Source organism: Neophocaena asiaeorientalis, unplaced genomic scaffold, assembly GCF_003031525.2.
Source record: "Neophocaena asiaeorientalis asiaeorientalis breed wild unplaced genomic scaffold, Neophocaena_asiaeorientalis_V1.1 scaffold90, whole genome shotgun sequence".
Taxonomy (NCBI): Eukaryota; Metazoa; Chordata; class Mammalia; order Artiodactyla; family Phocoenidae; genus Neophocaena; species Neophocaena asiaeorientalis.
This window is the reverse complement of record NW_020172445.1, coordinates 431,846-459,631: the sequence shown is the minus strand read 5'-3', so window position 1 is coordinate 459,631 and position 27,786 is coordinate 431,846. Positions and strand designations below refer to the sequence as shown.

The following is a 27,786-nucleotide window of genomic DNA, read 5'->3' as shown; positions in this document are numbered from 1 at the left end:
TTTCATCCAGCATTAAAGTTATGAAGTCACACTGGCAGAAATGGGGGTGCATTTGTGAGTTCTTTAGAGGAAACCCACCAATACCAGACTTGGGAGATCTGGCTCTGCTTCAACCTCTTCTAACCTCCTCAGCTTCTTCTCATACCCATGTAATTACACAGCCTCTAACTGTGGTGAGCTGCACCCATCCCCCACCTCCCCTGGGGGCTAAAGCCCAGTCGTTTTCCACTGCATCCACTTACTACACAAATAATGAAAATTCAGGCTACTCTCCTTACACTCAGCCTGTTCTTTAACTCCCCTTTCCCTTGCTTTGGGGAGGCCTTGGGGTAGTTTATAAACCCTCCCCTTCTTCTGGGTGCTCTCAATGTTTTCTTTCTCACATTTATCTTGGTGTGAGGGTAGAACCTCGCATTCTCCACTAGGCGGAGGGCTTGCTATTCTGAAGAATTCTTCCTTTTCTTTCCCATCCTAGTGTCCTTATACAGCCTGGGAAAGAGGGGTGGTGTTGAGGCAATGGTTAATAGAAGCAGGGCAAATTTAGAACACGGTCTGCTTCTGTAAGACCTGAGGGTGTCTAGCCCCAAATTTTTTGTCTTTTTCTTCCAGTTGTATTGAGAAATAATTGACATACAGCACAGTATAAGTTTAAGGTATACAGCATAATATTTGGACTTACATCATGAAATGATCATCACAATAAGTTTAGTGAACATCTGTCATCTCATATAGATGCAAAATGAAAGAAATAGAAATAAGATTTTATGATGAGAACTCAGGATTTACTCTCTTAACTTTCATATACAACATACAGCTGTGTTCATTATACGGCTCATTGTTGTACATTACATCCCTAGTACTTACTTATAACTGGAAGTTTGTATCTTTTTGACTGTCTTCATCCAATTTCCTCTCCCCCTACCCCCTGCCTCTGGTAACTACAAATATGATCTCTTTTTCTGAGTTTGTTTGTATGTTTTTTATTTGGTTTTGAAGTATAATTGATCTACAACACTATGTTAGTTCCTCTTACACAACATAGTGATTTTTTTCTATACATTTCAAATGATCGCCACATAAATCTAGTTACATCACCCCAAAGATATTACTTTGTTATTGACTATATTCCCCACACTGTACATTTTATACCTGTGGCTCATTTATTTTAGGACTGGAAGTTTGTACCTCTTAATCTTCCTTACCTATTCTTCCCCCCTCCCCTTCTCCTCTGGTAACCACCTGTTTGTTCTCTGTATCTATAACTCTGTTTCTGTTTTATGTTTGTTCATTTGTTTTGTTTTTAAGATTCCACATACAAGTGATATCATACAGTATTTGTCTTTCTCTGACTTATTTCACTTAGCATAGTACCCTCTAGGTCCATCGATGTTGTCAAAAATGGTAAGATTTCATTCTTTTTATGGCTAATATTCTATTGTATATATACCACATTTTTATCCATTCATCTGTTGATGGGCACTTAGGTTGCTTCCATATCTTGGCCATTGTAGATAATGCTGCAATGAACATAGGGGTACAAATATCTTTTCTAATTAGTGTTTTTTGTTTTCCTTGGATAAATACCCAGGAGTGAAATTGCTGGATCATGGTAGTTCTATTTTTAATTTTTTGAAAAATCTCCAACTGTTTTTCATAGTGGCTGCAGCACTTTACATTCCCACCAACAGTGCCTGAGGGTTCCCTTTTCTCAGTGTCCTCACTAACAGTTGTCATTTGTCTTTTTTATAATAGCCATTCTCACAGCTGTGAGGTGATACCTCATTGTGGTTTTAATGTTCATTTCCTTGATGATTAGTGACGTTGAGCATCACTCATTTTCATTTCAACAGACAGCATTTTCATGTGTCTGTTGGCCATCTGTATGTCTTCTTTGGAAAAATGTCTATTCAGATCCTCTGCCCATTTTTAAAATTTGGTTGTTTGGTTTTTTGATGTTGAATTGTACGAGTTCTCTGTATATTTTGGATACTACCTCTTATTGGATATATCACTTACAAGTATCTTCTCCCATTCAGTAGGTGGTCTTTTTATTGATATTTCCTGCGCTGGGCAAAAGCTTTTTAGTTTGATGTAGCCCATTTATTTTTGCTTTACTTTCCCTTGCCTGGGGAGACATATCCAAAAAATATATGTTACTAGAACCTATGTCAAAGAGAGTACTGCCTATGTTTTCTTCTAGAAGTTTTACGATTTCAGGTTTTACATTTAAGCCTTTAATCCATTTTGAATTTATTTTTGTGCATGGTGTGAGAGATTATCTGGTTTGACTCTTTTGCATGTAGCTGTCCAGTTTTCCCAACACTATTTATCAAACAGGCTGTCTTTTCCCCATTTTATATTCTTGTTTCCTTTGTCATAAATTAATTGCCCATATAAGTGAGGGTTCATTTCTGGGCTCTCTATTCTGTTCCATTGATGTATGTGTCTGTTTTTGTGCCAATACTGTTTTGATGACTGTAGCTTGAAATCAGGGGGAGTGTGATACCTCCAGCTCTGCTCTTCTTTCTCAAGATTGTTTTGGCTATTTGGGGTCTTTTGTATTTCCATACAAATTTTAGAATTATTTTTTCTAGTTCTGTGTAAAACGCCATTTTGTCTCTCTTTTGAACGCAGAAGAATTTAATCTCAGCTCTGAGTCCTGGTTTCCAATTCTGGGACAACAGGGAAATTTTCTCTTATCCCCTCATAGTAGTAAATGACCCATTGCTCCTGATAACCCAGTGGTTCCCATCACATTCAAAGTAAAATCCACACTCCTTATCACAGCCTGTAAAACCTTTGCTCCATCAAACCCCAGCCTACCTGTCCTACCTCTATGTCACTCTCCCTCCCCCTCACTCTGCTACAGCTACATTAGGCATCAGTTTCTAAAACACATCAAGTTTGTTTCCACCGCGGGGCTTTGGCACCCTCAGTTCCTTCAGCCTGGAATTCTTTTCTCCCTCATGTTCCAGCAGTTGCCTCATTAGGTCTCAGTCTACTGAGTTCCTGCTTCAGAGAGGCCTCCTTAGACCACTCATTCATATTTCTGAATGATGCCTTCTGTTTGTTCCACAGCATCATATTCAGGTGGCAGTGGTGGAAAGCATTATTTTTTTTAAATGTCCATCCTTTTGATAAAGCATGTAACAAAAAGAACATTTACTTGCAATCATTTTCTACCATGTGAATATATGATACTCTAATGTTAAAAAATCAAGTGTAAGTCTAGGAAGTTTTTAGACTATTTGTGATATATAAAACATAGTTATAGAGCTTCCCTGGTGGCGCAGTGGTTGAGAGTCCGCCTGCCAATGCAGAGGACGCGGGTTCGTACCCCGATCCGGGAAGATCCCACGTGCCGCGGAGCGGCTGGGCCCGTGAGCCATGGCCGCTGAGCCTGCGCGTCCGGAGCCTGTGCCCCGTAACGGGAGAGACCACGACAGTGAGAGGCCCGCGTACCGCAAAAAAAAAAAACAAACAAAAAAAACCCATAATTATATAAATCTAATTCTTTGAGTTGAAATGTTGCCAATGCAGAGGACGCGGGTTCGTACCCCGATCCGGGAAGATCCCACGTGCCGCGGAGCGGCTGGGCCCGTGAGCCATGGCCGCTGAGCCTGCGCGTCCGGAGCCTGTGCCCCGTAACGGGAGAGACCACGACAGTGAGAGGCCCGCGTACCGCAAAAAAAAAAAACAAACAAAAAAACCCCATAATTATATAAATCTAATTCTTTGAGTTGAAATTTTCCATCATTTATTTATTTCCCCAAGTACAAAATCCTGAGCAATAGGATACCAAGTAATGAAATAACATGGCAGTGGCACAGTTTGCTTTTGAATACTGTTTGGGAGGCTACGGATTCATCTGAAGGTTTTTTGTTTTTTTCTTTCTGTAGTATCAACTATTTCATCAAGTATCTTGGCCGTAATATTCTATATATGTGGTCTGGGGAGTCAGTGTCCAAACCTTTGGTAGTGACCCACGGATGAAGACGGCATAGAATAGGCAACGTTGCCCCACTCCCTTCACTGTCTTATTCCTACAGCTGAAGTCAGTACGTGAAATTATCTTGTTGATATGTTTACGATTTTTTTTATCAGCCTCGTCTACAGGAGTGCATACTCACTCCCAGAAAGCAGGACCTTTCCTGACCGATCTACCGCAGTATCCCGCCCCTAACAACACGCCCCTGGCACAGAGAAGACGCTCAGTGCCTGTTACTGGAATAAGCGGACGCAGGAGTACTCAAGCCCCACCCTCCGACCCGTTGGGCCCGGATAGCGGTCCCCACTGGGGCGCCTCGGAAAGCGAAGCGTCCTACCAGGCAGCCTCCGTGGGACCCATGCGCGGTGGCCGCTGGGAAGTGTAGTCGCGCGCCCGCCGCGGCCCGGCGATTACGGGAGAAAGGCTCCGCATGCGCAGGCGCACTTCCGGCTTTGCCCCGCCGCTGCAGCCATTGTCCGGCCCAGGTGCGGCGAAGGCCGCCCCTCGGATTTCAGAGTTGCAGAGGACTGAACAGGCACCGGGGACTGGAGGAGCCGGCCCGAGCCCTGGGTGGGCCTGAGGTCTCGAAATCCGTAGTCCCCAGGAGGCGGTGATTCCGAGTGCGCGGGTTGGGGCGGCACCTCCCACGGGCTTTGCGCGTGTGCGTTCGGCCGCGCCCACCATCCTGCGGGTGGGACTGGGCGTGGCCGGAGGAGGGTGTCTAGGAGGCGGCGAGCGTTTAGTTTGGGGGAGGCAGGCCCAGGCAGGGCCTGCGCACCGCCCCACCTCTCTACCCTGGAGAAGTGGCTGCGGGGCGGAGGCGGGCCGGGCCTGGCGGGGCGCTGGCTGGTTGGCAGTTACAGCTGGCTGAGTGGGCCCTCTCCTCTGTCCCCAGACCCTGTCTAGGAGCCGGGCCCGGCGACGCAGGAATGGCCCCAAGGCCTCCGACGGCCAGGCCGCAGGTGAGCAGCCCGTTCCTACCCCGGGGCGTATTTGGAGTAGTCATTGTTCTCTGCTGGAGCGACCTTCCTTTCTGGCTTGCTTGCCCCGTCGCAGCCTCCTAGCCTTGCAAAACCAAGGTGTCCAGAGCTGGGGGGAAAGGGCTTCCCCAAAGGAGGGCTGGTGGGGAGGAGGGGGACCAGGGCGGGGTGGTCTTGTGGGAGGAGTTAAGAGTGGATGTATTAGGAAGTGTCAGTGTTGAGAATCTGAGGGCCAAGACAATTCCTTGAACTCTGTCCATTAGGAATCTAGAGGGTCGGGTGACAGAATAGAAAACTGTAGAGGGGAAAGTGACTGTGAGTGAAGGAGAGAGGAGCCCTAGCTTCTGACCCAGGGGCCATAGAGAGACCTTAAGGGACCAAAGAAGCCTGGTCTGGACTTGCCTAGGAAGAGCCTGGAGATGGGCTCTTCCCGGGCAAGGAGGAAAACAACAATGGAGGACGTGTCCCGTAGCTTTACATGTTTTTTTCTGCTTTAACAGAGGTATAATAATGCACATCCCCAGATGTCCGGCCTTCAACTTAATTAACATAACGCTGATTTGTGAACCCATTTATTCTTGTGAGACAGGAGGCATTTTCTAGAAGCATCACAACTCTGAGCTTACCCATTGATTTACAGACTCTTATCAGTGAAAATATAACAAAGTTCAGATGGTATTTTAATCTACACTCTTTACAATTAAGGAAAAATCACAGATTCTGGTTGCTAGGGTGTGAGACAAATCAGGTAAAAATACCAATGTTCTTTAAAAGCAGTTCACAGTAAATTAAACACAGCATATAATGCCTTTATATTTTTTTACTTCTTGTTATATGTTTTTGTTTTACAGGGGTGAGCTTTAAGGAGTAAGACAAGTAACAGTACTAGAACAAACCAGTTGTTTTGTTTGAGGAGAGCCAGAGCAAATCACTGTCATCAGCACCTTTCCGTATAAAGTGTTTCCTCAGTAGGTTTTGAGAATTCAGATGACTTAACTCACTTAACACCTCATAGGGGTGTTGATCATTTCCGCAGGGTGGGGGTGGGAGTTGCCTTTTGATGGTGAAAATGAATCTGTGTTCTGAACAGTGAACTTTAGGGACCTCTTTAAACTTCACTTTTAAAGCTGTGTTCCCCAAAGCACTCAGTTATATTCTCATGGAATGGCCTGACAGTGTTCACTTGGGTTACCTGACTTAGGCTGCAGATGATGACTGGGGATGGAGGACAGGACAGAACAGAACACTGGCCCTACAAATGGGGCTTTTCAGGCAGAAATTTCCCTTTGTCAGTGGTTCCCCTTCTCTGAGCCTGGCCCTCAGAGGGGAATGCAAAAGATGAGCAGTTGAGTCATGTGACCACTTATCCAGGAAGTTAATTTAGTGGGGGAGGACAGCCTCATGCAGAAGTATAGCACCAGAAAGGTGGTTCAAGTGTTGCTGCAGAGATCCAGGGACTGCTGTGAGTGCAGAAGGGAGAGGAAATTCTGCCTGTGGGAAGAGTCAGTGGAGATTTCACCTTTGAATAGGGGCAGGGTCTGAGCCGGTGAAAATGAAGGGTGTGGGGGTAGAGCTGATTGACTGTGGGTCAGGGGTTGGGAGGCAAGAAGATGAGGGGCCTATATCCGAAACCACTGTCCTGTGTGACAGTGGGTGTGGGCTGCAGGCACCGCGTAGATGAGAATACAAGGGCGTTTGGACTTTTTTCTCTTTGGCCTTGGTAATCCATTCATTCATTCATACAGCAGATAGTCATTGAACCCCTATGAAGTGTTAAGACACTTTTCTAGGTGGTTGGTATACATTAGTGGACAAAATTTATAATGGTCTTTGCTCTCTTGGAGCTTACATCTTAGAAGGAAGAGGCAAATAAGTAAGGAAATTGTATGATATCCTAGAAAGCATCAGTACCCTAGAAAAAAGATAAAAGGTAGGACTTCCCTGGTGGCGCAGTGATTGAGAGTCCGCCTGCTGATGCAGGGGACACGGGTTCGTGCCCCGATCCGGGAAGATCCCACATGCCGCGGAGCGGCTAGGCCTGTGAGCCATGGCCGGTGAGTCTGCGTGTCTGGAGCCTGTGCTCCGCGACGTGAGAGGCCCGCGTAACGCAAAAAAAAAAAAAAAAAAAGATAAAAGGTAGAGAAGAATAAGGGGAATTGAGTAGGGAACTGGGGGCTTGTGGTAGGAGTGCTATTTATTTATTCATTCATTTATGTCTGCTGCGTTGGGTCTTCGTGGCTGCATGCAGGCTTTCTGTAGTTGTGGCGAGTGGGGGTTACTCTTCGTTGCGGTGCACGGGCTTCTCATTGCGGTGGCTTCTCTTGTTGTGGAGCATGGGCTCTAGGCATGCGGGCTTTCGTAGTTGCGGCGCCTGGGCTCTAGGATACGTGGGCTTCAGTAGTTGCAGCACACGGGCTCAGTAGTTGTGGTGCACGGGCTTTGTTGCTCCACAGCATGTGGGATCTTCCTGGACCAGGGATCGAACCCATGTCTCCTGCATTGGCAGGCGTATTCTTAACCACTGGGCCACGAGGGAAGTCCAAGGAGTGCAATTTAAATAGGGTGGTCAGGATAAGCCTTATCCTTATTGAGATACCATCTGAGCAGACTTGAAGGAAGTGTGGGAGTTAACAACATTCAGGTCTGGGGGAGAGTGTTCTGGGTAGAGGGAACAGTGGGATGTGTGTCTGGTGTATTCAAGGAGCTGCAAGGAGGCTATTGTAGCTTGAGCCAATGATTTTGAGCAGGGAACTGTACAGTTTCTTAGTTTTACAGATGGCTGTGAATGATGTGCAGGAGCAAGAGTTTGAAAGTTGGGACTCCTGTGGTTGAGACCTTCTCCCAGGGCTTAGCTAACAAATACCTAAAGTGGTCTCACAGTGGGAGGGGAATGGGAGCAGAGATGGGCTGGGCAGAATACCCCCAAAATCGTTGGGTTCTATGGATTGTTAGTAACTATAGCTGTGTAAACAACTATGCATTCTTTTTTTTGTTATATGTGTACTATGTTTTTAGTTAGGATTTTTTTTTTTTAAGAAGATGTTGGGGGTAGGAGTTTATTAATTTATTTTATTTATTTTTGCTGTGTTGGGTCTTCACTTCTGTGCGAGGGCTTTCTCCAGCTGTGGCAAGCGGGGGCCACTCCTCATCGCAGTGCGTGGGCCTCTCACCATCATGGCCTCTCCTGTTGTGGAGCACAGGCTCCAGACGCGCAGGCTCAGTAGCTGTGGCTCACGGGCCCAGTTGCTTCGCAGCATGTGGGATCCTCCCAGACCAGGGCTTGAACCTATGTCCCCTGCATTAGCAGGCAGACCCTCAACCACTGCGCCACCGGGGAAGCCGTTAGTTAGGATTTTGAAAAGGTGTTTACCATTCTTTTTTTTTTTTTTTTTTTTTTTTTTACCATTCTTAAAGTTGAAGCCACCAGAAAAGTAAGAAATGGGGAAAGTTTTATAAGAAAAAGCTGCTTATGGAGACCAGGTGTCTTGGTGTTCTATCTTGAAGGGGAGGAAATGCAGAGGGACCAGGCCCTGGTCTCTATTGACTTCAGATCCCAAGAGAGTTCTGTGGTTCGGTCATCAGAATTGAACAGACCCAGCAAAAGCTGGCTCAGGCCACAAACTCAGATGAGATGCTCCAGGGAAACCAAGCCACTTGTTGAACCAGGTCAGGATGTTTGTGGCCAGGGATATTCAAGCTCCCTCCATACAGAGGTCCCCTTTCTTAACCTCTTCCTGAGCTGACTGGTGCTGGTCTTTAAGCTTCAGCTCAGACCCTCCTTCCCTTGGGTAAGGTCAAGTGCCTCTCTTGTGCATTCCTGTAGCACCTATGTACACTTGTCATAGTAGTGTCTCGTGTCATATGGAGTGGTGTGCTTACCCATCCGTCTCGTACTGGGCTTTCTGCTTTTCTAGAGAAGGGCCACCTGACTCCTTTCATCCTTTGCTCCAAAGTACACACACAGTAAGTGGGTGTCACATGAGCGAACATTAATAACCACTTAACCCCAGGCAGTGATTTTATGCTTTCTGCATTTTCTGCTCATCACATAGCAAAAATGTAATTTTTCCAGTTGCAGTGATGCTAATTTTCTGATAAAGCAATTGAATGAAACAGTGTGACTTACGCTGTGCGCGGGCCTCCTCTAGTTGCAGCAAGCGGGGGCCACCCTTTGTTGCAGTGTGTGGCCTTCTCCTTGCAGTGGCTCCTCCTGTTGTAGAGCATGGGCTCCAGGCACATGGGCTTCAGAAGTTGTGGCATATGGGCTCAGCAGTTGTGGCTCACGGGCTGTAGAGTGCGGGCTTCAGTAGTTGTGGCATGTGGGTTCAGTAGTTGTGGCACGCGGGCTTATTTGCCCCATGGCATGTGGGATCTTAGTTCCCCAACCAGGGATCGAACCTGGGTCCCCTGCATTGGAAGGCAAATTCTTAACCTCTGGACCACCAGGGAAGTCCCCTCAATTATAACATTTTAAATTTCATCTGATTTTTATGAGGATTTTTCTTTTGTTTTTTTAAATCACTTTTATGGTTGTATTATACTGCTTTGTATGATATACTAAAATTTATTTAACCATTTTTCAGAGGACATTTAGGTTACTTCTGAAGTTTCTGCTATTACAAATAATACTGGGATAAAATCCCATTGGTTACAATAGATAATTAAAAAAAAATTTTTTTTACGAGAGAGATCTTTGGCAGGTTTTGATGGCGTGCTTATCCTTAATTTGTAGAAACATTCAGATTGCTTTTCATCTTTTTCTGTCTTTTGAAAGAATTTGCCTATAAAACATTTCGATCCAGGATTTTTATAAAGAGGATGACTTGGGAACAGTTTTCTCTGTTTCTTCCTCAATTATTTTCTCTCCTTTTTTGTGTCAACATTGGTGATTTAGGATTTAAAAATTATCCACTTCACTAAGATCTTTCACATTTCTTAACACACTGCTGGGTATTTTACTGGTTTATCCCCTTATTTTAATTTTAATTTAATTTTATCATTATTTTTAAAATTAATTTATTATTTATTTATTTATTTTTGGCTGTGTTGGGTCTTTGTCGCTGTGTGCGGGCTTTCTCTAGTTGTGGTGAGCAGGGGTTACTCTTCGTTGCATTGTGCAGGCTTCTCACTGTGGTGGCTTTTCTTGTTGCAGAGCGCAGTCTCTAGGTGCACAGGCTTCAGTAGTTGTGGCACACGGACTTAGTTGCTCTGCGGCATGTGGGATCTTCCCGGACCAGGGATCGAACCCGTGTCCCCTGCATTAGCAGGTGGATTCTTAACCACTGTGCCACCAGGGAAGTCCCTCCCCTTAGTTTTAAATTGATATATTTTTTTATTTCTTCTTTTAGTATATTTGTCACAGGTTTTTTTGTTCAGCCAGTATTTAAGAGGAGCCAGCTTTTAGATTTGGCTGTTAATGCCCCTAGTATTTATAATCCAAGAATAGAATTCACTAATCTGTAATTTTTTTTTAATCCTCAAAATGACTCCTCATTTTCCTTTGGTAAGAATTACCCAGACTCTATTCATTCACTCAGCAGACATTTTTAGAATGCCTGCTCTGTGCCAGGTGGTATTCTTAACCAGGGTCACGCTTCAGAACCAGTCAGGAGAAGGTACCTGCTTCCTGTGGGGTGGCAGTAAGGCTTCAGTGAGAAAATTTAGCGAGGGGGTGCGTGCCCTGCAGTGAATGCTCAATAAATGTTAGTTGTTGCTTTTTTATAATGAATCACGTAAGGAGCTTTTAAATGTTGCCTGGTAGGGCCCTTCATGCATGGCCAGTTTTTCCAAATTGCCCCTGTGATTGTGGAAAATTCCAACATGCCTAGTTTTGGAAATACTGAAATGAAAAGGAGTTTGAGAAATTGTTGAGGGAGAAAAACATGAAAATATAGCTATAGTTCTGAAACTGAGATGTGGACCAAATACTAAAGGTGGCAGGGATCTGGAAAAGCTTCAGAAGGGAAGGGACCATTGAACTGGTTCTAGAAGGATGACTTGGAATTTATCCTGTAGAGCTGAGGGAAGAAAGTACATGATGGTCAGAATAGGATGTACAAAGGCAAGGAAACATGGAAGAGAATGATGTAATCAGGGCAAAGAGTCCACTTGTCAGAAGCATGGGGTGTGTGGCAGCAGGCAGAATTTAAGAGAAAGATGATTCTGTCACCTAGAGAGAATGGCCTGAGGTGGAGATCTGGAACAACCTAGAACAGTGTTGTCCAAAACAAGCATAAGCTACATGGATAATTTTAAATTTTTTAGTAGCCACGATGTAGAAAGAATCAGGGGAAGTTAATTTTAGTAATGCATACTATTTAACCTCATATAGCCAAAATCTTATCATTTCTACATGAATAACTATTTTTAAATTATTAATGAGATGTTTTATTTTATTTTTTTTGGTACTAAGTCTTTGAAATCCAGTGTTTTATACTTAACTGCACATCCTAATTTGGACTAGCCACATTACTAGTGCTCAGTATTCACATGTGGCAAGTGGCTACCATATTAGACAACATAGATCTAGACCATTAGGCCATTGCCTGGCCCAATGGCATTGTTGGCAAGGAGGATTTAAGCTGGGTTTGAAAGGTGAAGGGAAGGGACTGAATGTAGGAGACATTTTTGAGGCTGTTGGTGATTCTACGGCATAAAGGAAAAATGAAGAGTCAAGGGTGAGGTCCAGGTTTCCAGTTGGGATACTATAGATGATGATGCCATTAGCGTCAGTAGGGCATCTGTGTATGTGTGTGAAGGTTAACAGTAATGTTACTTCTCTCTGTATGCACTTGTTAGGGATGCTGTTAACTCTCAGCTTACCAAACTGTTACTGTCCAGTATCATAGAGCACCGAGTACTTGAGTGAAAATGCCACACTGTATCCCAGTAAATTTAATGTATTCTAACTGGTTAAAGTAACTTGGTCTTAGAGGGGGGTAGCTTTTATATTACTGTAATTGTATATAACATAAAAATTATATACAATAGTTATATTAAATTAATAAATAAAAATGTTACATGTAGTATAAACACAATATTTAAAAACATGTGATTTAAATAACTAGATTATTTTTACTCATTAGCTTCCAGGCTCTGGTTTTGAGCTTTGCAAAGTTGCAAAACTACAAAGTTTCCTGAGTTATAGTTTTAGGGGATTTCTCCTGCAGGGATGGTATATGCTAGAGTTGCAGGAGTGTGTCTTTTTATAGTTGGACATATCCTTTCTGGATGTACTCTTTCACCCTTCTGCTCTTAAAACTCTTATTTCTTCAGTTCAGGAAATCCATGTTACAGATGAGAAAATTGGATCTCCAGGAGGTCTGTGATTTGCCCAAGGATATTACACACTTAACTTCTTAACTTAGTATGTGCTGTTTCCAGTTCTTTGCTTTGGGCTCCATCATTTGGCCAAGGTCCTCTTTATGTCAGCATGAGGAAGGGGAACATTTAATACTTCTTGTTAGTTTTTAAAAGGTGTTGATTATGAGGTCCAGTTAAATCTGGAAGAAGGGTAAGCAGTGTTTACAAGACATCACTGGATCATTTTATTACAGTCTGAGGTGTGACCTGCATTGGATGCCCTAAAGTTGATTTGATTCAGAGTGGCTAACTCACACCAAGGATCTCAGAGTACATTTTACCTATTTAATCTTGCAGACCACTGACTGTCCATTATGTACCAAAATGGTTCTGGCCAGTGGAGATTCGAAGGCGCCTGAGACAAGGTCTTGACCCTCTAGAAGCACAGTGAACAATAGGTAACATTTGCCATAAGGTAGTGTCTTATGAGCTGTGCTGAAGAGAGGCCTAGGGAGGGGAGCTGGGGGGCGGGGGTTAGCCTAGACCTGGAGGTAGAAATGGAGCCCCTGAGGAGAGAACTTGGTGGGAGAGTGTTAGCAGGCAGAGGAGGGAAGGCCCAACATTTTGAAGCAGCACTTGCAGAAGAGAAAGAGATCTTTTTTTTCAAGGAGGTGTAAGTGTTCTGCACACTGAATCATGGTGTACAAGGGGAAGAGAAGCCAGAGCTGAGGCTGCAGAAATAAGGTGAGGACTAGGTTGGAAGAGCTCAGAAGCTCACACTAAGGAGTCTAGTTTTTAATCTCAAGGAAAACTTATTAAATATTTATGGAGCCCCCACTATGTGCCCAGCCTCTTGTAGCCAATGGAGATTCAGCCATAAAGAAAATAGGTAATATTCCTACTCTCCTGGAATTTACATTCTGCTATGGGATGCAGACTGTAAACAAATAAAATATGACAGGTCAGGTGTAAGGGCTATGAAAAAGGAAAAGAACAGAGAGTGACAGTGCAAGGTTGCGGGAGGGGGGGCGCTGTTTTATATAGCGTGGTCAAGGATGTTGGCTCTGGTGAGGTAACGTTTGAACAAAAAGCGGAAGGAAGTGAGTGGGGAGCCACATGCATGTCTGCAGGAAGAGGCTTCCAAGTCAAGGAACAGGCAGAGTGAAGACCTCAAGGCAGAAGCATGTGTGGTACGTTCCAGGAGTTGTAAGGAGGGCAGGATGAGTAAAGGTAAGAGAGCAGTAGGTTGGGGATGAGGTTCAAGATGAAGTCAGGGAGATAGTGGGGGGCCAGATTGTGAAGGGCTGTGTAGCTACTATCGAGACCTTGGCTTTTACTTGGGATAAATTGGGATACCATTGGAGGCTTTTTTTTGCGGGGGGGGGGGGATGCCATTGGAGGCTTTTAAGCAAAGGAATGACTTGCTCTGAAAGGTTTTAACAAGATGAGTCTAGTAGTTATATGAAAGACAGACTTGGGAGGGGTGGGGCATGAGTGGAAAAGGAGAGACAAGGTAGGAGATAGTAGCAGTGATCCAGGTAAGAGGTGATGGTGGCATGGACTAGGGTGAGGGCAGTAAGAATAGGGAAAAGTGGGAAGAAATTAAAGGTTTGTATGCATGATCAAATTTGTTTTAGAGAAGTGACTCTGATAGTACACAGGAAAGAGTTGGTGGAACCGTGAGTAGTAGAACAGAAGTTACTTGTCCTGCCAGGGCAAGAAATGAGTGGCCTGGACTAGACATTTGTTTACTGGTCAGCACATTCTTTAACATTAGTTCAACCTATTTGGGGAAGCAGAATAAAGTCAGGAGGCCATGTGTTAAATACAGGGAACCAGTGAAGCAAAGGAATCCAGATTGGCTGCCAACTCTGTGTTCCTAAACCAAAGGGGCTGTAAGTTTAGAGGACAGAGTAGGAATGGAAAGGTGTTACTTCTCACAGCCTAACTTAAAATGTCTGCTTTGGTCCAAACCTTTTCTCTGCTAGCCATGTGCATCCCAAATCCAGCCTCCCTTCTCTAACTTCTCAGTATCTGGGCTGGATTCCCACTCTTTTTTCTCCCATCCTAATGGTACTTACCTCTTAAGGCCCAGTGCATAGCCTACCTTGAAGATTCTCTCCTGTACCCAGTTTTCCCTGCCCAGAACGCTGGTAGCACCCACTTTACTATGTATTGTCTCATATCATGCTCTAATAAACAACACATTTTAAAATAAACTGAAACCTATTCAAGGACTGCAGTGTTTTTCTTTTGCATTTTTATTCTGCCATGGTGCATATGGTAAAGCCAGGCGCCTAGTAAATATCTAGTGTCTTTTTTTTTAGCATCTAGTATCATCTTACCTGGCACAGTCAGATCCCTGACCTCTGTCAGAAAAATCTGCCACGTTTCAACCCTTCTCTGTTCTTGTGGGGACACAGCCGCAGTGTTGAGCAGAAATGTGATATGGAGGAGGCACTGTTGTGTACGGATGCAATCATGCACCTCACCCAGTAGGAGATGGGGCCACTCTCCTTTTCTCTAAAATTCAAATCTCAGCTATCTCCTTAAGGCTCAACTCAGTCAGGAAACAGATATTTAGTGTTGGGTCAGGTACTTGCTAGACATTGGTATTCTAGAGTTTAAAAAAAAGGAAAAGTAGAGTCCCTGCTCTCATGATGCTCACCATCTAACTAGGAAAACAAGCATTAAGTAGATTATTAGGTCTATTTCAATTGTGGATGCGCAAAGTGGCTTAAAGCACATGATATGGGGATTGACCCTCCAGTGGGGGATCAGAAAACCTCACTGAAGATCTGCTAACCTACACCCGAAGTATGGAATTAGCAAGGGAAAGATGGATGGGAGGGTGGAGAGAGAATTATATCTTCCAGGAAACAGAAGTCCAATTCAGCTATAGCTAAGCACATGGGAGGAGGGCATGGAATAAGGTAGAAACCTTCACGTAACTTTCCCTCACTGCTCCAGTGAACTCATGGCTCTGCTTTCAGTGTCTTTTCATGCTGATTGTCTTTACATACTTTATTATGTACTTCTTGAGGTAGAAATCTAACCAGGACCAAAGGAGATATTTCAAGTTGGGCATAGTGACAGGTGTCCCATGGCTTAACAAGGCCTGGTGAGGCAAGACAGAAATCAACCTGTGAGCATCAGAACGGACTATTCAGAGGCACGAGAGTCCTCAGCCAATTTCAGTGGGTGTTGAGGAGGAAGTGATTGGAGTGGAGTAAAGCATGAAAAAATCTTTGACCTAGAAATTCCAATTCTAGCTAGCTAGCCTACAGGAATTCTAATATATTTGCACAAAGAGTGTGTATTGCAGTAATGTTTGTAATAGCAAAATATTGGAACTAATCCAAATATCATAATAACTGGTCGGGCTTCCCTGGTGGCGCAGTGGTTGAGAGTCCGCCTGCCAATGCAGGGGACACGGGTTCGTGCCCTGGTCCGGGAAGATCCCACATGCCGCGGAGCGGCTAGGCCCGTGAGCCATGGCCGCTGAGCCTGCGAGTCCGAAGCCTGTGCTCCGCAACGGGAGAGGCCACAACAGTGAGAGGCCCGCATACCGCAAAAAAAAAAGAACTGGTCCATTTATTCATTCACCAAGTTTTTCTAAGCATCCACTATGTGCTGGCCATCGGTCTAGGCACTGGGGGGCATATAGCTGTGAATAAGATAGGTAAAGTCCTTATTCTCATGGGACTTGCAATTGGGGAGACAGAAAAGCTAACAAATCTCAGATAACGATTAGAAGTACAAGTGTCCTTTTTCATCTGAATCTATTTGGTTCCTGAGTTCAGGTGGCAGGAATTTGGACAGTGAGCGATACCTGTTTTAGGAGAAAAATTAAGCATGATAATATGATGCATAGTAAATTAGAGGGAGGTGCTAAGACACCTTTTCTGAGGCGGCGATCCTGGACGTGAGACCTAAACGTGGTTTAGGTTGACTGATTGTCAACCATGTCGCGATCCCAAGGCCCAGGGTGGGAACAGGCTTGATATATTCAGGGCAAGGTCAGCATGGCCAGAGCCCAGTGGGTGATGGGGGAGTTTGAATCTTGTTCCTAGTACAGTGGGGTGCTATGGGTTTTAGGCAATGGGTGTCTTATGGTACAGCTGTACTCTGCGGTGCTATGAAGCAATTCAAAGAAATAAGGTGAAATTATACATAACACTAAGGAAAGACTTCCAAGATACATAGCTAAATGTGAAAAGCAGGATGTAGAACAATTTATATGATATTTCACAAAACAAGACTGTGTGTGTGTGTGTGTGTGTAAAACATGGAAAGGGACTGTTAAGTGTATACACCAAACTGTTAACAATGGTTGTTTGTAGGGAGTTTGTGGGATTGGTGATGGGGGTGAAGGAGGGCTGTCACTTTTTATTCCCTGCTGTATTTGGGCTTTGTAATGGGCAGTGAGGAGTTGGTGATTGTATAGGAAAGGCTTGGCTTTGAAGGGAACAAGAAGAAAACTAAGTAGGCTTACAGGATTGCAGGACACATTGCCCCTCATGACTTTCCTGCCTGCCATATTAGATTCTCTATAAAATTGTGTAACAACTAGTATATTTAACCCAACATTGCCTCCTCAGGATATCACACGTGTGATCACCATTTGTGATAGACCCTACAGTAGGTTCCCAGTTTTGCCATGGGAACATTTGTGGGGTTGATCCCTACTTGATTAGGAATGTGTTCCTACAGGAATCGGTGACATTTAAAGATGTGGCTGTGAACTTCACCCAGGAAGAATGGCACCACATGGATCCCGCTCAGAGACGCTTGTACAGGGATGTGATGCTGGAGAACTATAGCCACTTGGTTTCTCTTGGTAAGGACCACATCTCATTGTCTATGTATTGGTGGGTCTTTCCTTTCTCAGTTGCTAAGGTTGTGGGACTCATAGTTTGGGTGACTGTGAGCAGAGTGTACAGGGTTAGAGTTTGTTCATCTTGCTGGGACCCAGCTTTATGGGTTTCTGAGCCTGCTCTTTAGGTAAAAGGTCTTTCTTTTGCAGAACTGGAAATAGGCCATTTGATTGCATGACTCTTCAAGTTGCACCATTTTTTCCCTTCAGAGTTCCTGAGGATCAAGGCCTAATACTGACTTGTAGAGGGTTCTTTGTCTACTTGCACAAACAACCAAATCTTGTGTATTTACCCATGAGCAGGATATCAAGTTTCCAAGCCAGAGGTGATCTTCAAATTGGAGCAAGGAGAAGAGCCATGGATAGCAGAGGGAGAAATCCAAAGACCTTTCTGTCCAGGTAAATGAGGGAGAATCAAGCATGTAGGACAATGGCACAGCTGAGGGAGAGGGAAGCACCTTCAGATTGCTGCCTTGGGAGCACCTAGACCTGTAGAAGAGGTTGGACCGTCTCCTGGATGACACACCTCTATATGTCTCCCTTCTCCATTAGGGTGTCTTGCTGCTGGTAGGTCTTGGAAGAAAAGGTACCTCTTTTTCCTTTCTGAAAGTAACCCTTTGTCCTACACTCAGAATACCATCTGTCCCTATCCTATATCCCTACTTCTATTTTCTCCTTTGGTGTCCTCAGTCCGCCTTCATTATTTAGAGATCTCTTTTCTTACTCATTCAGACATTAATTGAACTTCCATATCTCCTCCTTGTTTTTTCTTGCTGCTTTCACTGTCGAATGCCCCAGACTTGTAGGAAATACCCATAACCTTGATTCTCCCTCCCTCCAGACTTCTTCCCCTGACTGCACTCCTGTACCACCTGTCTGGCGAGCAACACCATCCTCCTTCCGTCCTGCACTCCTGTCCATTTCCTCCCTCCACAGTTCCTGGAGTATCATCCTCTCCTGGTTTCCCCACTCATTCAATGCTTCTTGGCTTTCGGTCTTTGGCTTTTCTTGCTTTTCCCTCTTAGTGAATCTACCTTAAGGAGCCTGCCTTCCAGCTTCCTCTCCTTTCTTTCTATATTACCTCCCTATAAAAGGGTGCCTGCCTTCTGGTAGTTGCAGCTCTTTATTGTGTGCTGTAGACTCAGAATCATCCTTACTTGTACCCTGGTCACTTTTATTTTCTTCTCACAGGACCCCTCCACTTGTAAGTCCCACAACGTTCTTATTAGAGGTGTAAAATCTAGATTAATCATCTTGCATCTCCAGTCAGCACATTTTGCTACATTGCCCATTATCCATTTCTCCCCTTGCCCATTAGAAATTACCAGGATTCCAGTCCCTCAGGCCAGACACCATAGTCAGTCTAGTCTTTTTCTTTCAACCCAAGTTATTTTCCTCCTTTGAGAAGTATCTTAGGTTTTCCTCCCTTTTAACTTGGACTGGTGACATCCTAAACCAAACCCCAGACTTAGATTATTATAATTCCCAGTTGAAATTGCTCATTGAATCTTATCTTTTTGTAATCCATACTGGATTTTTTAAATCATACTTTTATTGAGATATAATTCACATACCATAAAATTCACCCTTTTAAAGTGTACATTTCAGTGGTTGTTTTGGATATGTACAGAGTTGTGCAGCCATCACCACTATCTAAGCAGTACATGTTCAGCACCCCAATAAGAAATCTTATACGCACTAGCAGTCACTTTCCATTCCCCATTCTCCCCAGCTCCTGGCAACCATTAATCTACTTTTTATCTCTATGGATTTGCCTATTCTGGATATTTTCTATATGTGGAATCATAATATGTAACCCTTTGTGACTGACTTCTTTCACTTAGCATAACGTTTCAAGGTTCATTCATGTTGTAGCATGTATTAGAACTTCATTCCTTTGTATTGCTGAGTAATATTTTATTGTATGGATATATCACATTTTGTTTATCTATTCATCACTTCATGGACCATATTGGATTTTAATGCTTTATCTTCCTAAACCAGCCACCTCTGAAAGAACTTTGCTGTTACTCCCTGTACCTCATTATAGGAAGCAGAAACTCCCTTGATTTAAAGGTCCCCATCATCCCTTCCAGTATTATCTTTCTATTCCTGCTAAAAAAAGCTCCACCTAGTTTAAACTTTTTCTTGATGTTCTCTGTAAGTAGCATATAGTTTCCCTCATTAGATAATACTTTGTGCCTATCCAAAACCATCTATTCTTTAAGTTCAAGGTCTGTCTAATCCATAAAACTTAATATATGCTTAATATATGCTTAATATGCTAATATATTTATTTGTTTCTTCCTTGATCACAAATACCATTTATATCATCTCTACCACACAAATTCAGATTTAATATGTGCCATCTGATGGGTTTTTTCTTAAGTCATCAAAAGATTGAGTCTTGTTTTTATTCTTAGATTTTAAGCTCCTGGAGAGTCTATTATATTATATTTCTAAATATTTTCTATTTGTATTGCAGAGCATATAGGAGGCAGTCAGCAAATTACTTGATTGATTGTTATGGAATCTTGCTGGGAGAGAACTTTCTCATTCATTCATTCCAACAAACATTTCTTGAATGTCCGACTGAGAAGGATTCTAAAAGGAGTACAAAGCATTCTCTGTCCTCAGAAATTTAGAATTGAGTCTTGTTCCAGGGTAAGGAATTTGGGAGTTTAGGGCTCCTTAGTTACTGGGGTATTTTTTTCCCCTCCTAATATTTTATTATGCAAATTTTCAAATATTTGAGAAGTTGAAAAAATTATACAGTGAACACCATATACCTACCACCATGGTGCTATAGTTGTTAACATGTTGTTATATTTGCTTTATCACTTCGTCATATCTCTTCGTCTATTAATCTGTCTTACCTTTGATGCATTTCCTAGTGAGTTGCAGACATGAGTACATTTCACCCCTACGTGCTTCAGCATGTATATCATTGGCTAGAGTTCAATATTTGTTCATAGTTCTTTTTTTTTAGAAAATATTATATACAGTGAAATATATACCTCTTATATATGTACCATCCATTTGATTTTGACAAGTGCATTCTCCCATCCAACCGAAACTTCTGTTGATATGGAACATCTCCATCATTCCAGAAACCTCCCTCCCCTTAGTTTTTAAAAGGTTACCTTTCTTAGAACCTAGACATTAATTAATTTTCTGCTATTAGTATTCTGAGGTTAAACAGAGGTTTAGAGATAGGTTTTTTAGGCAGATTAAAATAAATTGTTTTTGGTTAAGAGAGGTGATTAATGTAGAATCAGAACTCAAATAGACTAAAATCACAGCTCCGTGTGTAAGGGCAAGGATGATTTGCCTCCTGAAATATTACTTTTTTTTTCTCTTTGGGAAGTATAGCCCTTGATCTCGGGTTATGTCAAAGAATCATTTCAGTTAGATCACTGGCTGTAGATTTTCTCTGCAGGGTTTGAAGATCTGAAGCCTCAGAGGGGACTTTAAAGAAATTATGAAATGAATGTATTAGGAAGATAGATTTCGTGGCAGTTTGTAAAATGGCCGGGAGGCATGGATAGCAGATAGGACTCTGCAAGACAGACCATGAGCCTATTCCATTTGTATCTGTGCCTAACTCTCTCTTGCTCACCTGTTCCCTACTCCCTAACAAGCCCTCCTACATGGGCTTCCTCATTCTGGACTTATTCTCCTCTCTGGATCTGCAGTCTGCATTGTCACCTCTCTCCACTCTTCCTTTCTCCATTTTGGGTCTTCTCCTGAAGCTACAGGACTAATTTCAAAACATAGTGATGTATAACATATCTCTTTCACTTCCTCATTCCTGTAGCAGTTTGTTTTAACAGGAGGGAATAGGGGACTTTTGCACTTTGGATTTCTTTCAGACTGGAGGACCAGGCCTGAAGCCAAATCTTCAAATCAGCAGAGCATATCTGAAGTATCCCTTAGCACAGATGATCCCTCGTGTGCCACGTTAGAAGACACTTGGGATGTTAATGGCCAGTTAGAGAGGCACAAGGAAAACTGGAAGAGACATTTGGGGCCAGATGCATCCACCCAGAAGAAAATAATCACACCAGAGGAAGCTTGTGAGCAAAATAAATTTGTTGAAAATTCTAGATTGAACACAGACCTGGTTACACAACTGAACATTCCTCCAAGGTCTAATGAATGTGATACACTTGGGAGCAATTTGGGACATAATTCAGACTTACTCAGTCAGAATAATACCCTTGCAAAAAAGAAACCTTATAAATGTAATAAATGTAGAAAAGCCTTTATTCATAGGTCATCACTGACTAAACATGAGAAAACTCATAAAGGAGATGGAACTTTCCCCAACGGTACAGATCAGGGAATTTATCCTGGAAAGAAACACCATGAATGTACTGACTGTGGGAAAACCTTCCTCTGGAAGACACAACTTACTGAGCATCAGAGAATTCACACTGGGGAGAAACCCTTTGAATGCAATGTGTGTGGGAAGGCCTTCAGGCATAGCTCATCCCTCGGTCAGCATGAGAATGCTCATACTGGAGAGAAACCCTATCAGTGTAGTCTCTGTGGGAAAGCCTTCCAGCGCAGCTCCTCCCTTGTTCAACACCAGAGAATTCACACTGGAGAGAAACCATATCGATGTAATTTGTGTGGTAGGTCGTTTAGGCATGGCACATCCCTCACTCAGCATGAGGTCACACATAGTGGAGAGAAACCCTTCCAATGTAAGGAATGTGGGAAAGCCTTTAGTCGATGTTCTTCCCTTGTGCAGCATGAGAGGACTCACACAGGAGAGAAACCTTTTGAATGTAGCATATGTGGGAGGGCTTTTGGTCAGAGCCCATCCCTTTATAAACATATGAGGATTCATAAGAGAGGCAAACCTTACCAAAGCAGTAACTACAGCATAGATTTCAAGAGCTCATCTCTTACTCAAGATGAAAACACTCTCACTGAAGTGAAATCCTATCATTGCAATGACTGTGGGGAAGACTTCAGTCACATTACAGACTTCTCCGACCATCAGAGGATCCACACTGGAGAAAACCCCTATGATTGTGAGCAGGCCTTTAGTCAACAATCTATTTCTCACCCTGGTGAGAAACCCTATCAATGTAATGTATGTGGGAAAGCTTTCAAAAGGAGTACGAGTTTCATAGAGCATCACAGAATTCATACTGGAGAAAAACCCTATGAATGTAATGAATGTGGAGAAGCCTTCAGTCGACGCTCATCACTGACTCAACATGAGAGAACACACACTGGAGAGAAACCCTATGAATGTATCGACTGTGGTAAAGCCTTCAGTCAGAGTTCATCCCTCATTCAGCATGAGAGAACTCATACCGGAGAAAAACCCTATGAATGTAATGAATGTGGGCGAGCTTTCCGAAAGAAAACTAATCTGCATGATCATCAGAGAATCCATACTGGAGAAAAACCCTACGCTTGTAAGGAATGTGGGAAAAACTTCAGTCGAAGCTCAGCTCTTACTAAACATCAGAGAATTCATACACGAAATAAACTCTAGGAACCTTGACATTAGGGAATGTGCCAAAAGCTTTAGCTAAAATATTGTTCTTATTCAGTATCAGAGGATTCTTACTGGAGAGAAAGCTTGAGAATGTCATGAATTGTGTGTGTGTATGTGTGCACATTGTGTGTGGAGAAAGCTCTGTGCTAGTAGACAGTGTTTTTTTTAATAAAAGCCACATTCTCTGGGACTTCCCTGGTGGTCCAGTGGTTATAAGACTCCACGCTTCCAACTGCAGGGGCACAGGTTCGATCTCTAGTCGGTGAAGATCCTGCGTGCCATGTGGTGCAGCCAAAAAAGAGAAAAAAAAAAAAAAGGGAAAAAAATAAAAGCCACATTCTCAGATCTGATTACAGACGTGTGTAAAAACAACTACAAACATATAACCTGTTAGAAATGGTATGCCTATATATTGGACTTTGTAAATTTTTTGAATATATGTTTGCAGGAGATCACCAACTTTCAACAATTTAACTTGTAACTCTCACTGTTTACAGCTTTTTAAAAAAATAAATAAAACTCCCGTGGTAGTGACCAAAACTCATTTTTAAATTGCTTGACAGCTGCATTCAACTGCAGCTCTTACGTTAAATTTACCATGGAAACCAGTTTCACCTCCAGGAATTCACCATTCAAAGAATTAGATCAGCTGGTCCAACCGCTTCATTGTACAGATGAAGAAACTGAAAGCCAAAGATGTGAAGTGGTTGCACAGCATGATACAGTTTATAGTGGCAAAGCTGGGTGGAAAATGCAGGTCTCCTGGATCTTTGGCCTCATGGTCTTGCCACTGAAAAGATATTTTGGAATTCAGGGCTTTAAAATAAGTTTTAAAATAAATCAGATGCACAAATTTTTAATGAACGCTCAGGAGTTGAATACTTTGGGAATTCATAAAAGCATAAGAGGCAGCAAGACATATGCAAATTTGTCACACACTTATTTAAAGCAGCTTGTTGGAAGCTTACAAACCAAAATGTTAGAAATTATAAATAGTTGAACTACTAATGACTTTTTTCTTTTCCCAAGTATCATACTTCAGCTAAGGTATGGCAGTTTCATAGAATTAATAAGTCTTCCTACTGTGCTTTTCGTGATCCTCCCATGAAAAAGCACTGCCCCAAGCTTCCTGTATTGATTTGATCAATGGGAAAACAACACAGAACTAAGAGAAAAAAAGTTCCCCAAATTGGGCTTCCCTGGTGGCGCAGTGGTTGAGAGTCCACCTCTGGATGCAGGGGACATGGGTTCGTGCCCTGGTCCGGGAAGATCCCACATGCCGCGGAGCGGCTGGGCCCGTGAGCCATGGCTGCTGAGCCTGCGTGTCCGGAGCCTGTGCTCTGCGACGGGAGAGGCCACAGCAGTGAGAGGCCCGTGTACCGCAAAAAAAAAAAATTCCTCAAATTAATTTTACTGTAGAGAAGTATAAATCCAATTATCCATTGCCATAAAATTTGCCTTTAAATCAGTTTATGGAATCATCATGTAGTGGGTCATTTTGTGTGCCAAGGAAATTTTCACGTTAAAAAATTAACTTTTATGGCTCTGTGGTGCCTTACCATCAGTAAAGTGTGAGGTAAGCTTCAATAGCCCACTCTAATCCTTAATATCCCCTAAAGCCTCCCATGGCCTGTTCTAAAGGAATTTCCAGAATCTTTGTTCGTTCATTGGCACCAGTAGTGCAGAGAAATTTGGAAGCGACTGTAGAAATTGACCCTTTTCATGAAAGAGCCTCTGTTCCCCCCAAGATAAGCAAATTTTCCTGCCCTAATGATGAATCCTGGGGAGGAGTGATATGGGGTGGTGTTGATGGTGAACCTTTCCTACTGGCTTCTTTGCATGCTAGGTGGCAGGATCCATCATTTTTGTCTCATCCTGGACAACATGAGGCAGCTCCCAAACATCCTTCGTAATTCTCTGCAGGAAAAATGTGCCTGGGGCCTGCGATGTGGGAAGTCCAGCCCAGTGAGTTTGTCGTATGTGGAGCAAGATGGGATGCTCTATAGCAGATCTGCCCTTCCAAGACTAACCATTCAAAAATACCTTGTTTATGATGTTCCACACTTAGCATACGCCACAATGCCAAGACCGTGCCTGTGTTGTCTGATACATAGTTTGACAATGGGCAGTTCTACTCGGAACCTCCTCTACTGATTGGCTAGGATGCCTATCAGGAACTCATTTTTCTGTTGATTGTTTGGGGATCCCCATAGTGGATTTTTTGCAAGAATGGCATGAATTGTAACCAGTTGAGTGCTACACAGCTGTTGTGGAAGTTTATAAAGACTTAGTTCCAGAAGACCTAAAGGAGACCACTGGTTTGTGTGTGCAGCCTGGCCTAGATCCAACCAGTCTCTGAATCTCAGCATATCATCATTGGCAGGGAGGGCGCCCAGGATGTATGTATGGCTGATTGAGCAGAGGATTCTCTAGTCCCAGCAACCATGCACCATGCACTTAATGAACACCGAGCTTCTAGGCCATATGAAATATATCCTTGTAACATTGTTGTATTATTTCAATAAATAGCCTTCTTAGTTGAATGGGAGTCAGTTTGTCTTTTTCCATTTTCAGAACTTGGCTAAGATTAAAGAGTGGTGCATCAAGGAAGAGGGATTAACTGCTAAACTCATCACAGCCAGGTGAGTTAATAGCATTTATTGATTGCTTACTACTTGAAAGACATTGTGCTAAGTACTATATAGCCATCATTTCATTTAATCCTTACAGGTCCCCTAATAGGTCTTGTGGTGTCTTGTCTTTGCCCAGCTTTTTCCCCACTCTTCCTCTTGTAACAATCCCTGCTGTACTGACCACAGGAACACAAGTCAGGACATCCTGGGGCTCAGTGATAGTTCCAGGAACAATTGAGCCAATCAGAGTCCTTTGACAGAATTTTTTCAAAATAGATTTAGCAAGGATACTTTAATTTGAGGTTGCTAGGCTGGTAAGGTGAAGGCCTAAAGTTGCCTGGAGCCTGATTCCTTACCAGAGCGGGGAGGTCTGTTGTAGCAGGAGAGGATGCAGCTGCCATGATGGTGTTCTCATTTCTCATTCCTGAGGTCCTTGGACTGGGCTCAATTTCTGAAGCTCTTCTGGGATTCAGTGGGCTCCCCACTATCAGTTGAATGAGTCCCCCTTTGTTATATTTCTGTTGCTTGCATTAGAGAAACTTAATGCATGTATTATATCTTTGTTTTATAATGGGGAGAAAAACCCAGAGAGGTAAAGTACTGCCCATGGCAGATTCAGACTTGGAACCCAGAACTGCCTGGCTGCAAAGGCAGAGCTCTTAACCTCTAAATTTCATGTCTCCAGAGCCATGCTATGTTCAAAGAGATGCATGTAACACAGTGTCGTTTGGGGGTGAGTGGATGAAGGGATATGGTGATAGGTTAGACGGGAGACCAAGTGGAAGCAAAATGATGAAGGGCCTTGGGATGTTTTTTTTGACTGTTTCAGTAAATTAAATCCCCCAGATTCACCCACACCCTCACACTTTAATATATAAGTTATTTGCATTTGCCTAGACTGTAGGTAAAATCTTGTCTCATACTTAAATAAAAAACTTTCTTACAAATACTTTTCATGTTGCTACACAGTCTCATGATCCCATTAACAAACTCCCTACTGTTGCAATAATATTTGGATAGTTTGGGGCATTGGTTTTATAATGACATTGAATACTTTCACCTTTTTAAGCACCCCCAGTTTTTTTTTCTATAGAATTTTTTCTTAAAATATCCAGAGTGAGATAAATATCCAAAATGGGATTACTGGGTCAGCATGTATAGGTAAGTATAACCAGGTGTGAGATTCATGCAAGAATAAACTAGTTACAATAGTGCAGGAGTAATAGCTTCAAAATTGCAAAAGGGAAACGAGAAAACCAGTGTCCTACTCCTGGTGCCTGGGTGTATGTGGGGAAGGGCCCCAAGGTCGGCACTATGTCTGCCAGAGCATCTAGCACTTCTCTGTGCCAGCATGGATAATAAAACAATTCTGCAGTTATTAGGCATATTGATGCTGGTGATGCTTGGTTCTTTATAGCTGCAGTGGGCTTTTATAAATACTGAAATAGTTAATTCCTACCTGTTAAAAATGCAAATGTCACATCAGGGAAGGTTTTAATGACTGCCTGGCTAAATTGGTCTCCTTTTAAATTTTCATGGATTATTGTTAATGTCCTTCACCTTACCACAATTTGTATTTTTGATTATTTGTTTTGTCCCCACCCCACAGTAGATTGTGAGTGCCAGGAAGGCAGAGTCCACATCTATTTTGCTAACATTTTTTGTTCCCTTGATTATCACAATGCCAGGCACACAATAGGTACTTAATATAGTCTTGTTAGCAGTATAGTGGAGATGTGTTGATAGAGAAAGAAGGCTAGTTTTTCAAAATGAAAAGATGCTCAATCTTGAAATCAGAATACTGCAAAACAGTGAGATACTATTTCATATCCATTAGGCTGGCAAAAAATTTAGAAGTCTGGCAGGGGGAAACTGAGAACTTTTATACACTGCTAGTGAGAGGGTTAATTAGTATAATCATTTGGGGGAGTAATTTGGTAATATCCAGTAAAATTGAAGTTAAGCATACTTGATGACCCATTGATTCCACTTCTAGATCTATGTGGTAGAGTAGAAGTACTCCCATGTGAGCACAAAGACATGTACAAGGATGATTATTGCAGCAGTGTTTGAAATAGTAAATATATGGACACAACATAAATGTCTGACAGTAAGTGAATGGGTTAATAAACCGTGGCATATTCTTAATATAATACAGTACTTCAGTAAAGAAACCAGAGCATCTGGAAACGAAAAAACATTCTAACTCGCCTATTCCGCTCCTGCACCCATGCAGCTAAATGTGGCTGCAGGAAACAGAGCCACAGTGACTAGTCGCACTTTAAATCCCTGACTGCTAACCTCAGGCATTTGTTTCCCTCGTCCAGTCGTTGTCCCAGTCTCCTAAGGTACTGTTGTATAGCTTCTGTCTTCTCAACCTCCAGCACTTCACCCCAGTCCTTACTCAGCTGGTGACCTTGTTTCCTAGATAACAGGAAAATAAAAGCAACCAGAAGGTAACTACTCACCTACGTGCATCTTGTCCCTGT

At 42.9% G+C, this 27,786-nt stretch overlaps 1 protein-coding gene across 8 annotated transcripts in view; it reads left to right on the top strand.

Moving 5' to 3' along the window:
* Positions 1-4,244: 4,244 nt before the first annotated feature.
* ZFP90 (ZFP90 zinc finger protein) overlaps positions 4,245-27,786 on the top strand; it is a 38,003-nt gene continuing 14,461 nt past the window's right edge. Inside the window, exons 1-6 of one of the 8 annotated variants that reach the window (XM_024734156.1) lie at positions 4,245-4,558; positions 4,884-4,950; positions 16,984-17,110; positions 17,450-17,545; positions 19,632-19,810; positions 21,019-21,136. In XM_024734156.1, coding sequence (XP_024589924.1) covers positions 4,419-4,558; positions 4,884-4,950; positions 16,984-17,110; positions 17,450-17,545; positions 19,632-19,663 — 462 coding nt within the window. In that variant the 5' untranslated portion in view covers positions 4,245-4,418 and the 3' untranslated portion in view covers positions 19,664-19,810; positions 21,019-21,136. Of the gene's footprint in view, positions 4,609-4,883; positions 4,951-16,983; positions 17,111-17,449; positions 17,546-19,631; positions 23,945-24,510; positions 25,208-25,238; positions 25,307-27,786 lie in introns of those variants that run through there. The other 7 variants (XM_024734165.1, XM_024734152.1, XM_024734151.1 and 4 more) reach the window with 7 other exon arrangements.